Source organism: Botrytis porri (genome assembly GCF_014898465.1).
Source record: "Botrytis porri strain MUCL 3234 chromosome Unknown BPOR_008, whole genome shotgun sequence".
In the NCBI taxonomy this organism is placed as follows: domain Eukaryota; kingdom Fungi; phylum Ascomycota; class Leotiomycetes; order Helotiales; family Sclerotiniaceae; genus Botrytis; species Botrytis porri.
In genome coordinates, this window is record NW_024066082.1 from 2,010,438 (window position 1) to 2,023,218 (window position 12,781).

A 12,781-nucleotide genomic window follows, 5' to 3' on the forward strand; every position below is an offset into this window, starting at 1 on the left:
AAACAAAAATTATCACGCGAGGAGCTTACCAGGAGCTCGCTTGATCATCAATAACCCATAGGTATAGAATTTCCCCACCCAGTCACTGTGGCTTCCGGTAATTCTGCTTTAGATACTAGGTAGATGGCCGCGCCACTGTTCCCAAATAGATTTGCCTTGGTATTTGATTTCATGTCATCAGAAGAAAAGTATATCCGATTTAATTATTGACGCCGTATATGTGAACCCCCAGTAAAAAAATCCAATCTACAAGGAAAAAATATTACAAATGCCTTAAGCGTGCTCTGGTATTGGCTCTGGTTCTAGAGACATTCGTCGTAAACCCTGTGTACTCTCAACAACAACTTCCTCTTCCTTCTTGGCCTCTCTTGCTTGTTGTTCCACTTCCTCCAATGCATCCAACTTGCGCTTTGTATCTGCAGCCTCCTTTCTTTCTTTCTCCTCCTTGACCAAACGTTCTTTCTCCTCAATCTTCCTCGTCTCTTCCTTCTCCATAGCTTCCAATTCGTCATCCACCTCGGTCTCATCCACCAGATTCGTTTGTCCAGGCTCAGCAATGATATCTCCGACCTCGTCAACTTGTCCCATTTGCTCCCTCAATTGATCAACCACATCATCCACTCTCTCTACACCACCAATCTCCTTATTGAGACTTGACAGCACCTTTGTACTGGACTCCATGATTCGAACAAGATCAACTTGATCCGCTGCTTGCTCTATCTTGGAAAGGACTTCTTCTAATTGTGATAAAGTAGCATGTCGATTTGCAAGAGTAGTTTCGGCACTTTTCTTCGACCTCAGGGCTGCCAGGGCTGACACTCGATTTTTCTTTGCAACGGCTTCTTTCGCAGTGCGCTCCATGATGTCGACTTTTTCAGCGAACAATTTTGTTTGAATCTCAAGATCAGCAATCAGAGATTTTAATGATGCTATAGAGGTATCCTCTTGAGTTATGGTTGGAGTCTTTGAGTCTGTGGGTGCTTTCAGCTTGATGGTTTCGCCATCAAAGGCTATAGCTTTCTTGTCCCTTGCAAGAAATTTCAAGAAAGCATCCATATCCACATCTGAAAGAGGATGCTCCCCGAGAACATTGCCAAACTCCTCCTTGAACATTCTTCTGGAATATATCCTTCCCACCCTCCCTGTCTTTGTACCGCTTTTCCCTACAAATACTTTTGCTGCTTCCTCGACATTCCCAAGAATGACCAATTTACCCCCCGGCAGCTTGCTTCCTCCAAAAGATAAGCCAATTTGCTTCAGTCCCCATCCTACTATATCCCAAGGCTTTATAGTCCAAGACCTGTTGTATATACTGTCGGTAGCATTCATGAAATCGCCCAAGGGCATCAACTCTTTCTTCGCGACGGCTTCCTGCACGACGGCTCCTAGAGACAAAGGTCTTCCCCATTCGTTCGTATCTAATGCGCGCAATAATTCGTCGTCAGCCCTCAAAATCAGTAAATCGGGACTCGATCCTTGAGATGGCATAACTCCAGCCCTTGCCGCCTTTGCCAGTGCCTTTTGCCATGCTTCAATATTTGCTTGGTAGCCATCTGGATTTAATGTCTGCTGTTGACGGAAGTCAGAGTACAAGGCTGCAAGTCTTGCTCTGGATGACGGTAGTTAGTATTTTTATGTGGCAGCTGAACGTAGGACTACGAGGAACAAACTTACCGACGAAACTGGGGCTCATTATCAAGAAGGTAATTGAATAGCTCACTCATGGTGAGCTAGAGACGCTGCTATTTTTCATGAATTTAAGACAGCAGAAACGGAAATGATTGTTGTGCAAGGTTGTTGATTCTTATCGCAAATCCTTATCAGTGACGGGTTGTGTAGTGACGAAATAAATATCCTTGTTTCAATCAAATGCCATGAATATGCGACGTCGAATGGTAACGCCAACGAACAAAGACAATTTCACAAACCACGAATTTTCGAAAGTTTATGAAAGTTTCTAGCTGAGATAATGAACTTACGGTGAAAGCGACTGCCAGGTCACTATGGCAGACCAAGGAGATGGTCCGGCTCAAGGACACCCGCCAGGCGCTGCTGATCCCAATGATGGGCATGTCCATTTCGACGACGGAAGCACAGTCACTTCTACCATTTCGCAATCAACGTCTGCCATGACCTCTCCTTTAACTTCCGAATTCAAAGATATAGAAAAGAGCGATCAAGATGTGCCACGGATACCAAATCTTTCATACAATATACCTCCCAGCGAGGAGGGGTCGAGAAGGGATTCAATTGGTGGCTATGGCACTGATGAAGAAGCTTCTGTCTGCAAACCCTTCTTAAGGACATCCAGTCCATACTCTGATCAAAAACGGAATAAAGGGGCGGAATATGAAAAGGCTGGAGATTTGGGTGTTTGCACCATGCAAAAGTTCTCGTTGTATGAAACGGCTACGAGGTATTATGTTGTAGGAGCCGATATACTCGATTCTCGATTTCGAATCCTGAAGATTGATCGTACCGCAGAGCTAGGGACCTTGAATATCACCGAGGATGAGATTGTATACACGAAGAAAGAGATGACCCAGTTGCTCAATGCTATCGACGATGGGAACAAGAGTTCAGGTGGTATGAAACTCAAGAGTGCTGTCTGGGGTATACTTGGGTTCATACGATTTACTAGTTGTTATTATATGCATATGATTACGAAACGGAACCAGACTGCTATGATCGGTGGCCACTTCGTATACACTATCGAGGCTACGGAACTAATACCACTGACTACATCCACCAGCTCAAGGTTCAAATCATCAGATGCTCGGAATACTGAGGAGTCAAGGTTTCTGAGTATCTTGAACGGTCTTGATTTGAATAAGTCTTTCTATTTTAGTTATTCTTATGATATCACAAGGACTTTGCAACATAATATCATGACAGAGCGAGCTGCTCTCGCCGCTGGAAACCCATCCCCCCATCCTAAAGATTACAACTCTATGTTCGTTTGGAACAGTCATCTGCTGAGTCCTGCAGAAAGCCTTCTGAAGAATACTTATGATTGGTGTGTACCAGTAATTCATGGATATCTCGCGCAAGCAGCTCTACCAGTATGGGGTCGTATAGTCTACATAACCATTATAGCAAGACGCTCGAGATACTTTGCTGGTGCTCGATTTCTGAAGCGCGGTGCTAATGATATGGTAATTTAAATTGGTCTACTTCCAGACATGTGCTGATTCTTGCAGGGATATGTTGCGAACGATGTCGAGACTGAACAAATAGTCTCGGAAAACACCACAACTTCTTTACATGCTCCTGGGCCGAAGCTTTATGCCAGTCCTAATTACACTTCTTATGTGCAACATCGCGGAAGTATCCCATTACACTGGACTCAGGACAACACTGGTGTAACACCCAAACCTCCTATCGAGCTAAATCTGGTAGATCCATTTTACAGTGCAGCTGCGTTACATTTTGACAATCTATTCGAAAGGTACGGAGCTCCCGTTTATGTATTGAACTTGGTGAAAGCAAAAGAAAGGACTCCCAGAGAGTCAAAGTTATTACATGAGTTCACAGATGCAATCAATTACTTGAATCAATTTCTGCCAGCAGACAAGAAAATTATTCACAAGCCATGGGATATGAGTCGAGCTTCAAAAAGTCGAGACCAAGATGTGATTGGTACGCTTGAGAGTATGGGTAACGAGGTTGTTACTCATACTGGAATATTCCATAATGGAGATGGCAAAACAACAATGCCAACTGTGCAAAACGGCGTTGCTAGAACTAATTGTATTGATTGCTTGGACCGAACTAATGCAGCTCAATTCGTCATTGGTAAGAGAGCTCTTGGATATCAACTCCATGCTCTAGGTATCCTAAGTGAACCTTCGATAAACTATGACACTGATGCAATAAATCTTTTCACATCCATGTATCACGGACACGGTGACACAATTGCAATTCAATATGGAGGCTCACAATTAGTCAACACCATGGAGACTTATCGAAAAATCAATCAATGGACTAGTCAATCTCGAGATATGGTAGAAAGTTTCCGAAGATACTACAACAATTCGTTCCTTGATGGCCAAAGACAGGAAGCTTATAATCTATTCCTCGGCAATTACGTCTACGAACATGGACAGCCAATGTTATGGGATTTAGCAACTGACTATCATCTTCATCATACTGATCCGCGTGTTTGGTCTCCGCGTACTCGGCGAAGTTATATAAATTGGTACACACCTGCCTTCCTCGAGAAGAAGACTTTACCCCCATATTCCGATCCACAAGGTGTTTTGACGAACAAACCTCTCAACTACTTTGATGATTATTGGATTGAGTATTATAAGCCTCTATCCATTTCCTCCATGGTTAAAATCTTTACGTATCCAGGCAAAATGTCTTCCTCCGCTCGTCTCATGCCCAGATCACAGCATCGTGATGAATCTCGCGTCGGCTACGATTTGTCGCCATTCAAAGTACGCGCTGATGCTACTACTCATGTTGAGGAACAACCTATTCCCCAATCATCTCCTAATGCAAAGGGCAAGAAAAAGGAGGTATCGTTTCCGGACACCAGTGATTTTAGGGCTGATGACGAAATTCCAGAGGATTCGTCAATCAGATCTGGTGGAGCCGGTACGAAACGTATTAGTCTTCAAAGGTGGCTTCAGCCGATCCAGGAGTCATACCCTCTTTCTGACAATGGATCGTATCATTTGACAGCATCACAAAATAATCACCACAATCCTCCTGGTATCATGAAAGAAACATCGTCTCATTCTCAATCACATTCCACGGAAGATTCGTTCCATAATTATAATTCTACTTCGAATCATTACTCTTCTAATATCCATTCAAGTCGAAATTTGGGGGGACTAGAGAGGAAAAAGATGACACCGTTGGATAAAAGTAAAGCTGCCCAATGGACCTTCACTCAAGTCGTCAGCGAATCTCTCAACCCCAGTGTCAATCTAGGCGAAGAAGAAGATTATGAGCGATACGTCGAGTATCCACAACTACTATCACTAGTAGTAGGAGATGATGACCATGATATCGAGGGTGTAGATGAATATGAAGAATGGGTCCGAGGTGTTGGCTGGGATAGTGGTTTTGGTCAAGGCGGGTACAATGGAGGAATCAATGGAGGATGGGGTAGAGAAGAAGATCATGAGGAAATCGAGGAGTACAGAAGCTTCTTGAGAGTGGCAGAAAATCCATTGACGGTGCTTGAGGAAGATGGACAGAAGAAGAGATATAAGGCATATAGGAAATGGTTGGCTGGAAAGAGTTTGTTTAAACAACAACCTATTGATTAGGGGATTGATGGCGAGGCGCAAGGATTTTCATGTTAGCATGGTGGTATGGGTGTATATTCTGCTAGAACTTATTTGGGGATACGGTGTCAGGTATCAATATATTTATTTACATTTCGTTAAATTCGAGAATTTCTTGAGGAAGTATCGATTTGTTTTCAAGTTCCTCTTCTCCCTGGATAATTGCTAGACGCTTGCTTCTTGATTCCTACATACATTCTGCTCTTTTGACTTCATAATATCATTTCTGTAAGTTTTCTCGCATATTGATTGATCCTTGTAGCTTCTCGATCAATGTTGATTGTGTTGGTGGGTATCTGTAAGTGGTTAGTTACTATTCGGCGCTTGTTGTATATTACATGTTATATAGGTAATCACTGTAGATATTAGTATGCATTTAAGCATCTGAGCAAATAACAAATCATTCACTCGGTAACGCTCTACAATCTCTACCTTGACAAATGATTGTATTATTGTAGCGATCTCTGCAATGGGTAGCTTTGTTTGAGTTGGGCGAGGATTCATCACGTGGAAATTGTCAGTTGTTGATTTTGTGAAGATTCGGAGTTGGACGGATTGTACTGGGCTCTGGTCTACAAATGGAAGATAGATATCACACCGCTGCTTTCAAAATCTCAACTCTACATTTCCTGTTGTGGATGCAAGTGTGGATATTTCATGAGAAAGACTCAGTTTATGACGAGATAGTGACTGAGAGATTCTTTCTGCAGATGTCAAAGGAAAGTAAGATTTTACCTCCTGCATATTTCTCGGGGTTTAACTTCATCGTCTGGTCTTTCTCTCATCTCTGCTTGTAGATTTATGGAGATGATAATCGTGGTTCTGTTTTTGTTTTTTCGTTTTTGGACTGTGAGGACGGAAGGGTGAGGGGTGGGTTTTTTCTCAGTTAAATAGGGGGACTTTGGATTTGGGATGAAGGGATATTGAGAGAGGAGAATGGGGTGTTGGAGTTGGTGTTGGCGAGGAAGGGGCATGTATGTGGTGTTGAGGGGTTGTGGGATTTTAGGTGTTTGAATAACATTTTTCACTGTGTGAGATGAGATGAAATGAGATAAGATGAGAAGTGGAAGTGTAAGTGACTCGGTGGTGCAAGCTGCTGATACAAATAGATAGGTGATACCTGGGCAAGCGATGATGGATCAGTGACAATGGCGGAAGGGAAGGTGGTAATTTGGCCGGGAAGTCGATAGAGAGAATAGATTTATAGGTTTGATTGCATGTTTGTATTGAGAATTGAGGAGCTAGTCATTTATATGGGAAGGAGGAAGTGGCTTTCCACAGAGGACGGTGGGTAGTTTTCTGGGGATTGTTCGCTTTTCCTTTTGTTGAGTAGGGGTGAGGAACAATATTGAAATTCTCGTCAAGATGAGCATTGGTGATTCTTCTTACTTGAAAAAAAGTATTTCATTGTAAAGATATACTACCAGATGAGACTGTGATTTTAATTAGAAATCCTAAGTCAATTGCGTCAAGACCACTCACTTTATGTTTTCAATTTGACGACTGTCTCGCGACCATATATAAGAACATCGCATTCGATACAAATCGCGTATCCATTGCACCACAATCATCTCGGGAAAACTCTAGTCAGCGTTCCATCAGCCTCGATAATCCTCGCCAACTCTTGCTCAAAACTCTCTCTTTCTTTCTCATCTCCTGCCTGTTGGACCACCGCTGTAAATACTTTTCCCGTCTCTAGTAGCTCATTCAATATCTCCGAATTTTTCCCTTTCTTTTCCTCAGATTTTTCATCTACTTTTGAACAAATATGGCAGTTTAGAAGTGTCAAAGCACTTATAATAACCAATCGATGTTCATCAGTACTAATACGTGGCCAAAGGACGAGAGCCACTCCTCTTAGTGTCTTCAGCGTATTGATAACGAGTGATGGAGAGGTCTCAGGGAAGAATGGGTTCGATAGAATATTTACCAATATAGGCAATATATCCTTGAGATGTTTCACGCCCGAAATATTCATCTCTGGGATGATGATACCGATTTGTACAACCAGTATCTCAACCACGGAAGGGATTTCTTGACAGTGTAAGTAAGCGGGAAGAATAGCATGCCGAATTATTCTGTCAAGAAATGCGAGACGAAGCTGAGCTGGTGATTTGGAAGGGATGGTGTTGTGTTTCAAGGGTTTCTTTATGGCAATGGTGGTTACACTGCTGGAAGCCTCTTCGTCTCCCTTACTAGGCCATATCGCATTACAAAGTGCATTTAAAGCTTTGTATCCCTCTGGCAATAATTTAAGTGTTTCTTCAACGGGTGTCGTAGATGGTAAGAATAACAAAACTGGGTGGATAGTGTTCTCGAAAACGTCACCTAGTCCTGTTTGTTGAAGCAATTTATTACCCATTTTTGAAAATAGCGTGGGAAGGATTCGAAGAGCGTGGATTCGGATTGGATTCGATGGTGAATCGAGGAGTATCAGAATAGGAGTGGTTAATAGAGGCCATGCTTGCGCACGGAGAAGATCCGACTTGTTGTGGGTGTTAGTCTAGATTTGGAATGAGGAGGGGAATACGTACTGGAATAACATTCACGATCCATTGTAAAACAGGTATCGTGTATGGAATATTTGACCTCCAAGGTTGTTTTGAAGGAGAGGACTCGAGGATATCGAAATGACGAGGTGGTGCAGATGATGGAAGTGCTTTCCGGGAAGATGCAGTAATGGATTCGGGAGTGGGGGCTTCAGAGAATATGAGACGGATAAAAGATCTTAGAAGGTGGTTGACCAAGAACTCGGGAGACTTTACGTAAGATTCATATTTACCGAGTATTGTGATGGCGATGAGTTGAGACTGGGGAGTCGTCCAGGCGTAATTGGCATTAGTGAATGGGATGAGGGGAAGAAGTGTTGAGTTCTTCGGTGGTTGTGATGTTTTCGAAGAGATAATAAGTAGGTTCTCTATTGCAAGAATGCAGAGGCTATATTTCTCTTTACATTGCTTGATTTGGTGGACTTTGTCTGGGGTGTCTCCTTCTGAGAAATATGAGTTTATGCTCCAAACATCTAGATTAGCTAGAGATACGTTACCATCAATCTTGTCTAACGAGAATATCTTGCCATCAGGTAGTAATTTCTTTGATAAATAGTCTTCAAGCTTCTCATGCCATATATCATCATCTGCATTTTTCGATATGTTCGAATTTTCCTTCAAGCTGCTGGCAAGGATGACGAGGTTTTCTAGTTCCTCCTAACCATTTAGTAGGAACTCAAGTCAAAAGAATGATTAAGGGATGTAGACTTACATCCTCACCTTGCTGTTTTTTGTCGACAAGCTCTCGATACAGATCCTCGAAGGAGTAAGAAGGTGGTAAAACTAGTCACGTGTTAGAAACAAGTTGCCCAAAAAAGCCTAGAGATTTTACCACTAGATGGCAACAACGGGATACCATGTTCATCAGGTTTCGAATTTCGCATTCTTTCTTTAGCAGAAATACGACCAGATGAGAACATTATGAATTTCAGGCGTGGTTATATAGATGTATATTTTGTTGTTGAGAGGAATTGGTGGTGAAAGGGGAATGGAGATTTGATAGGATATAGATTAGTAATCGCTTACAAGTAATGCCGTATTCTTTGGGGTAGCGACGCTATATTACAGCGCCTCTTTTCAGAATTCTATGTCCTTTCGTGACTACATCGTAGGTCCTGAACACAATGAAAATCAGATCCTCGAGGTCTTCTCGAAGAAATATCGAAACCATGATCTTTCACGGACGAGATATGGTGAATTGAACTTTCGAGATATTCCATTCCTTTCGAAATGTGTGGAATCAATACTGTTGTGGTAGTCAAATCTTTTCATGATGAACGATTCATGTGTGGTGTTATACAAACCCCCCCCCCCCTCCATTTCGTTATTTGGTTTGTAGCCACTCCCAGTGCAAATTAGTATTCAAGAAAGCTTTCTCATCCGACTTAGTAGTCAAAATGATGTCTAGCTATTCAACCAGATGACATTATTATTTTTCGTGGGTAATCTCATTTTATAAGAACTCACCATGTCACTTGTAAGGTTAGGTTACGCAATGTGTTCAGCCCTACATTGACCCCACGAATGATTCATTTGTCAGATTCTATGCATTCGGAGTTATGTGTTCGAAATATATCTACTCATGAACATGCAAAGTTGCATGTTTGGTCTATTCTTTCACAGGGCCTCGAAAGTTCCGTGAATTCCTACATAGCCGCGCGTTTGACTTGAAGGTCGGATCTCACATGCGATTCGTCACGAAGTAAGACTTAAGACTTTCAAAAAGGTCCTATCAGACACAAACTGTTGGAATTGAAAGAACTGGGGAGATGTATCTACGAAAAATTGGGAATGGCATATCTTATGGTGAAATCTCATAATGTCCCTTCAATAAGCTGTGTTCGGTCTCAGGTCTACCACCGCCGTCCAGAGCCATGAATAAAGTGTCATCGTCGATAAATTGGCCCCTCCATGAACCTTTGTTTTCATGGCGCTACAATTTTCACGTAATTATCCTTTCCTGTTGGCTCAGTTAACAAAATACCACAGATATTGAGTTAAAGGGGTTTTGGTATATATAACAACTAATCTAAACAATTGGCGTAGTCTCTGAACCCCCAGAAGGAAGTGAAGTCCTTCTGTAGTTTGCTATCTAAACTTCACTCTTTCATAATCATCAGGATTTTAAATATCAACCACATTCTACGACATTCCTTTAAGTTCTTCATTTCTCTACAGTCATGCAGCTCGCACGAAAAGCCGTATACACTCCTCACGAGAACGAGAGTGGGAGATTTTGGCTAAAATTCGGAGGACGCACCATCAACTTTATCATGACCAACGAGAAGCAGGATAAGAATGATGCCGATGATCCAGGCTCAGAGCCACTCAGAGGTAATATACCCAAAGCTCCTAATCAAACTGCCTCCTGGAAATGATCTCAGGATTATGAAGGACCATTCGAAAGGGGCATGTGGGTTGGATTTGGCACGAGGAACTTCAAGGATGAGAAAGTAGGAAACAAGGAAGATACGAACAAGATCAGTGAGATGGATGATAAAGGCCTTGATATGAAGTGAAGAGAGCAGATGCGTATGTCAAACTTTTGGAATAGCGATCGGGAGAGCTTAAAGACGTTGAGCATTTTGTTGTGGAATATGGTATTTGAGAGAGAGCTCGGAGACCGAGACTTAATTCGATGGGTGGTGACAGCATCGGATCTTGGAGTTGCTTTTTACTTCTAGATGAAAGATGACGATTTATACACTCGACTTGATCTATGCAAGTGGGATTCTGGTTCTGCGCAGCTTGTATGATTTAATGTTGTAGTTAATTCGTCTTGCCAGTATACAGATTACATTCAACACCGTCCTGATATTCCAAACTACGATGTACACAACTGACCTTGAGAATATTCACATCTAAGTATCCACACCGACTTTAGGTTTGTCGTCGGGGGATATCTAGCTTGGTAGTATATATTAGTTATTCGGCCTTTCAATTCCATGTTACATTGCACCACAAATCCAACCATACATACGAAGTAACACATAACCTTGCACAATTCAATTCCTTAGTCATTGAACTTTCTCCCTCCTCCACCAACCGGAAATCCTCCAATTCCCCCGCTGACACACACACCACACATCAACCCACGCCTCATCAACCCACGCTTCACTCACAGTCTCACACAACCAACAATTTCTTTTTTTTTTCCATGTGAAAGTCCACCATCACTTCTTTTTGCCTCATGAAGCACTAACGTTCCTCCGATCCCATACTTTCCCACATTGTCTCTCCATGTAACCATTTACATCTCACTGTCTTGGGCAAAATGCTTCCTATATTCATTCTTTAACACTCCTTTTTTAAAATATATTTTGATTATTTGGGTGGAAAGAGAGTGTATTAGAATGATTGAGAGGGATTTCGGAGACATTTTGGCTTCTAATAAGGATGATGTAATCCAGAGTGAGTTTTTGCACTTGTTTTGACATGTGATTTGTGGTATTTGGTCTTGAATCTCAGAGTTGGGGAGGGAAACATTTTATATGCGAAAAATGCTGACTTGGAACGTGTTTTTCGTGATAAATAGGTATTCTCACTGAGGAAGATGTATGTTGATTTTCTTTACTGCGTGTACATGGCATTGTCGTCGGGTTTTCGTGATCCTCTTCTATCCATATTGCCCTGTACTCCCGAGTCTTTGAAAAGTTGTGGCGCAAACGAGTACCACGCTTTCCAATTGCCATAGAGGGGCTGAGGGGTACAAGCAAAGCAAAGATCCTGATTGTTGACAATAAAATTCACATAGTTATACAAAATTCTGGGAGCGCAAAGATCTGCTTCAGCTGCGGAATTGCGACGATGTTATTTAGAACGGTCGAAAATATGCCATCCCGATCGAATTCCTTTTCATCCACTTTCTACCCGGTAAATCTTCCTGTGTCCTTCGCTCTCGCTTTCGCCTACATGCCCCCCCCCTATTTTGTCGATTGTGAACTGACAATCTATCATTCAGCGCATTCCAACGTCTAGCCTTCTCCTTCGAAATCCTCAAATCTCCGTCCTCTCGTCGAGCTTACGATTCCGCTAGTACTTTGTCGTCAATTTCTACTGCCACTTCGTTACCCACCAAACACCCTTCTCCGTCCTTAGCCTCCGACAATTTGTTTCGAACTACAGTCTCATCACTCATACATGACTTCCTTACAGGCGACTTCATTACGATCCGCTCTCTTCTATCATCCCTAAATTCTCGATACCCTCACCTCATTAATACCGATGTAACTTCTTCCATAGAAGTTGCCTTCATAAGAGTAAGAGAATTGGTTATGAGAGGACGGGTATGGGCTTTATTGATATACATTGAAATGGGGAGGATATGGCGAGTTCAGCAGAGGCTGAGAAGATTAGGACGATGGGATCTAGTAGGGAAAGCGAGGATGATGCTTTTATTAGTAAGGGTGGTAGTGGCTGTACCGGTCAGAGTTGATCGGGCTCTCAAAGCACGTGTTGAAAGAGAGAGAAGAACAATGAAAACGGGATCAGAAGCACAAGAATTGGATGAGAGACTAGACTCGGAAGATGAACTCGCGAACGGTGGAATTCTAAATGAGAGGGTTTGTAAAGTATTGGAGTTTATTGTTGGTGAGGCGGGTAAGGATGAAGAGGGAGAAGATACCGGTGTTCGGTTTTGATATCATAATGATTTGGTATCGGTATGATTTGGAGCTTGGGCTTGGGAATATTCGGATGTGGAAAAAGGGGAATCACGCTTTTACTGGCATGTCTTGTTACACGGGAAGCGGCGTTTGGATAGGATATACCAAAGACTTAGGAGATATATTTATATTGTATTGGATAAATGATCGTTTATATAACGATGCGATCTCCGGATGCAAGAAAAATTCCTAGCTATGCAATGACGAAACAAGATTGTTTGGGCGTTAGCATTTTGTTTTCGGAACGGTCAAAATTTCGCGGGAAATT

The 12,781-nt window shown here is 42.3% G+C and overlaps 5 protein-coding genes across 5 annotated transcripts; 3 read left to right on the top strand and 2 right to left on the bottom strand.

Annotated features, from left to right (window-relative positions):
* Positions 1-273: 273 nt before the first annotated feature.
* Positions 274-1,764, bottom strand: EAF01_006704 (uncharacterized protein; the record flags this gene model as incomplete). The annotated part of the gene is made up of 2 exons (XM_038914958.1): positions 1,675-1,764; positions 274-1,609 (listed from the first exon to the last, which is right to left on the bottom strand). The coding sequence occupies exons 1-2, from the start codon at positions 1,722-1,724 to the stop codon at positions 274-276; spliced, it is 1,386 nt and encodes a 461-aa protein (XP_038769913.1). The 5' UTR covers positions 1,725-1,764.
* A 124-nt stretch (positions 1,765-1,888) lies between these two features.
* EAF01_006705 (uncharacterized protein) lies at positions 1,889-5,529 on the top strand. Its single transcript, XM_038914959.1, has 2 exons — positions 1,889-3,155; positions 3,201-5,529. Exons 1-2 carry the CDS (start codon positions 2,004-2,006, stop codon positions 5,280-5,282), a joined length of 3,234 nt encoding a protein of 1,077 aa, XP_038769914.1. The 5' UTR covers positions 1,889-2,003; the 3' UTR covers positions 5,283-5,529.
* Positions 5,530-6,867: 1,338 nt separating this feature from the next.
* EAF01_006706 (uncharacterized protein) lies at positions 6,868-8,769 on the bottom strand (the record flags this gene model as incomplete). Its single annotated transcript, XM_038914960.1, has 5 exons — positions 6,868-7,785; positions 7,835-8,292; positions 8,347-8,506; positions 8,562-8,632; positions 8,682-8,769. The coding sequence occupies 5 exons, from the start codon at positions 8,767-8,769 to the stop codon at positions 6,868-6,870; spliced, it is 1,695 nt and encodes a 564-aa protein (XP_038769915.1).
* A 1,260-nt stretch (positions 8,770-10,029) lies between these two features.
* On the top strand, positions 10,030-10,368 carry EAF01_006707 (uncharacterized protein; the record flags this gene model as incomplete). The annotated part of the gene is made up of 2 exons (XM_038914961.1): positions 10,030-10,183; positions 10,244-10,368. The coding sequence occupies 2 exons, from the start codon at positions 10,030-10,032 to the stop codon at positions 10,366-10,368; spliced, it is 279 nt and encodes a 92-aa protein (XP_038769916.1).
* Positions 10,369-11,202: 834 nt separating this feature from the next.
* Positions 11,203-12,489, top strand: EAF01_006708 (uncharacterized protein; the record flags this gene model as incomplete). Its single annotated transcript, XM_038914962.1, has 4 exons — positions 11,203-11,260; positions 11,385-11,404; positions 11,604-11,722; positions 11,811-12,489. 4 exons carry the CDS (start codon positions 11,203-11,205, stop codon positions 12,487-12,489), a joined length of 876 nt encoding a protein of 291 aa, XP_038769917.1.
* Positions 12,490-12,781: the final 292 nt, after the last annotated feature.

What these genes read in the sequence shown, in the direction of transcription:
- EAF01_006705 (XM_038914959.1), top strand. Translation starts at nt 2,004, where the DNA reads ATGGCAGACCAAGGAGATGGTCCGGCTCAAGGACACCCGCCAGGCGCT. An exon ending in AGCGCGGTGCTAATGATATG is followed by an intron (nt 3,156 to 3,200) that starts GTAATTTAAATT and finishes TGATTCTTGCAG; the next exon opens with GGATATGTTGCGAACGATGT.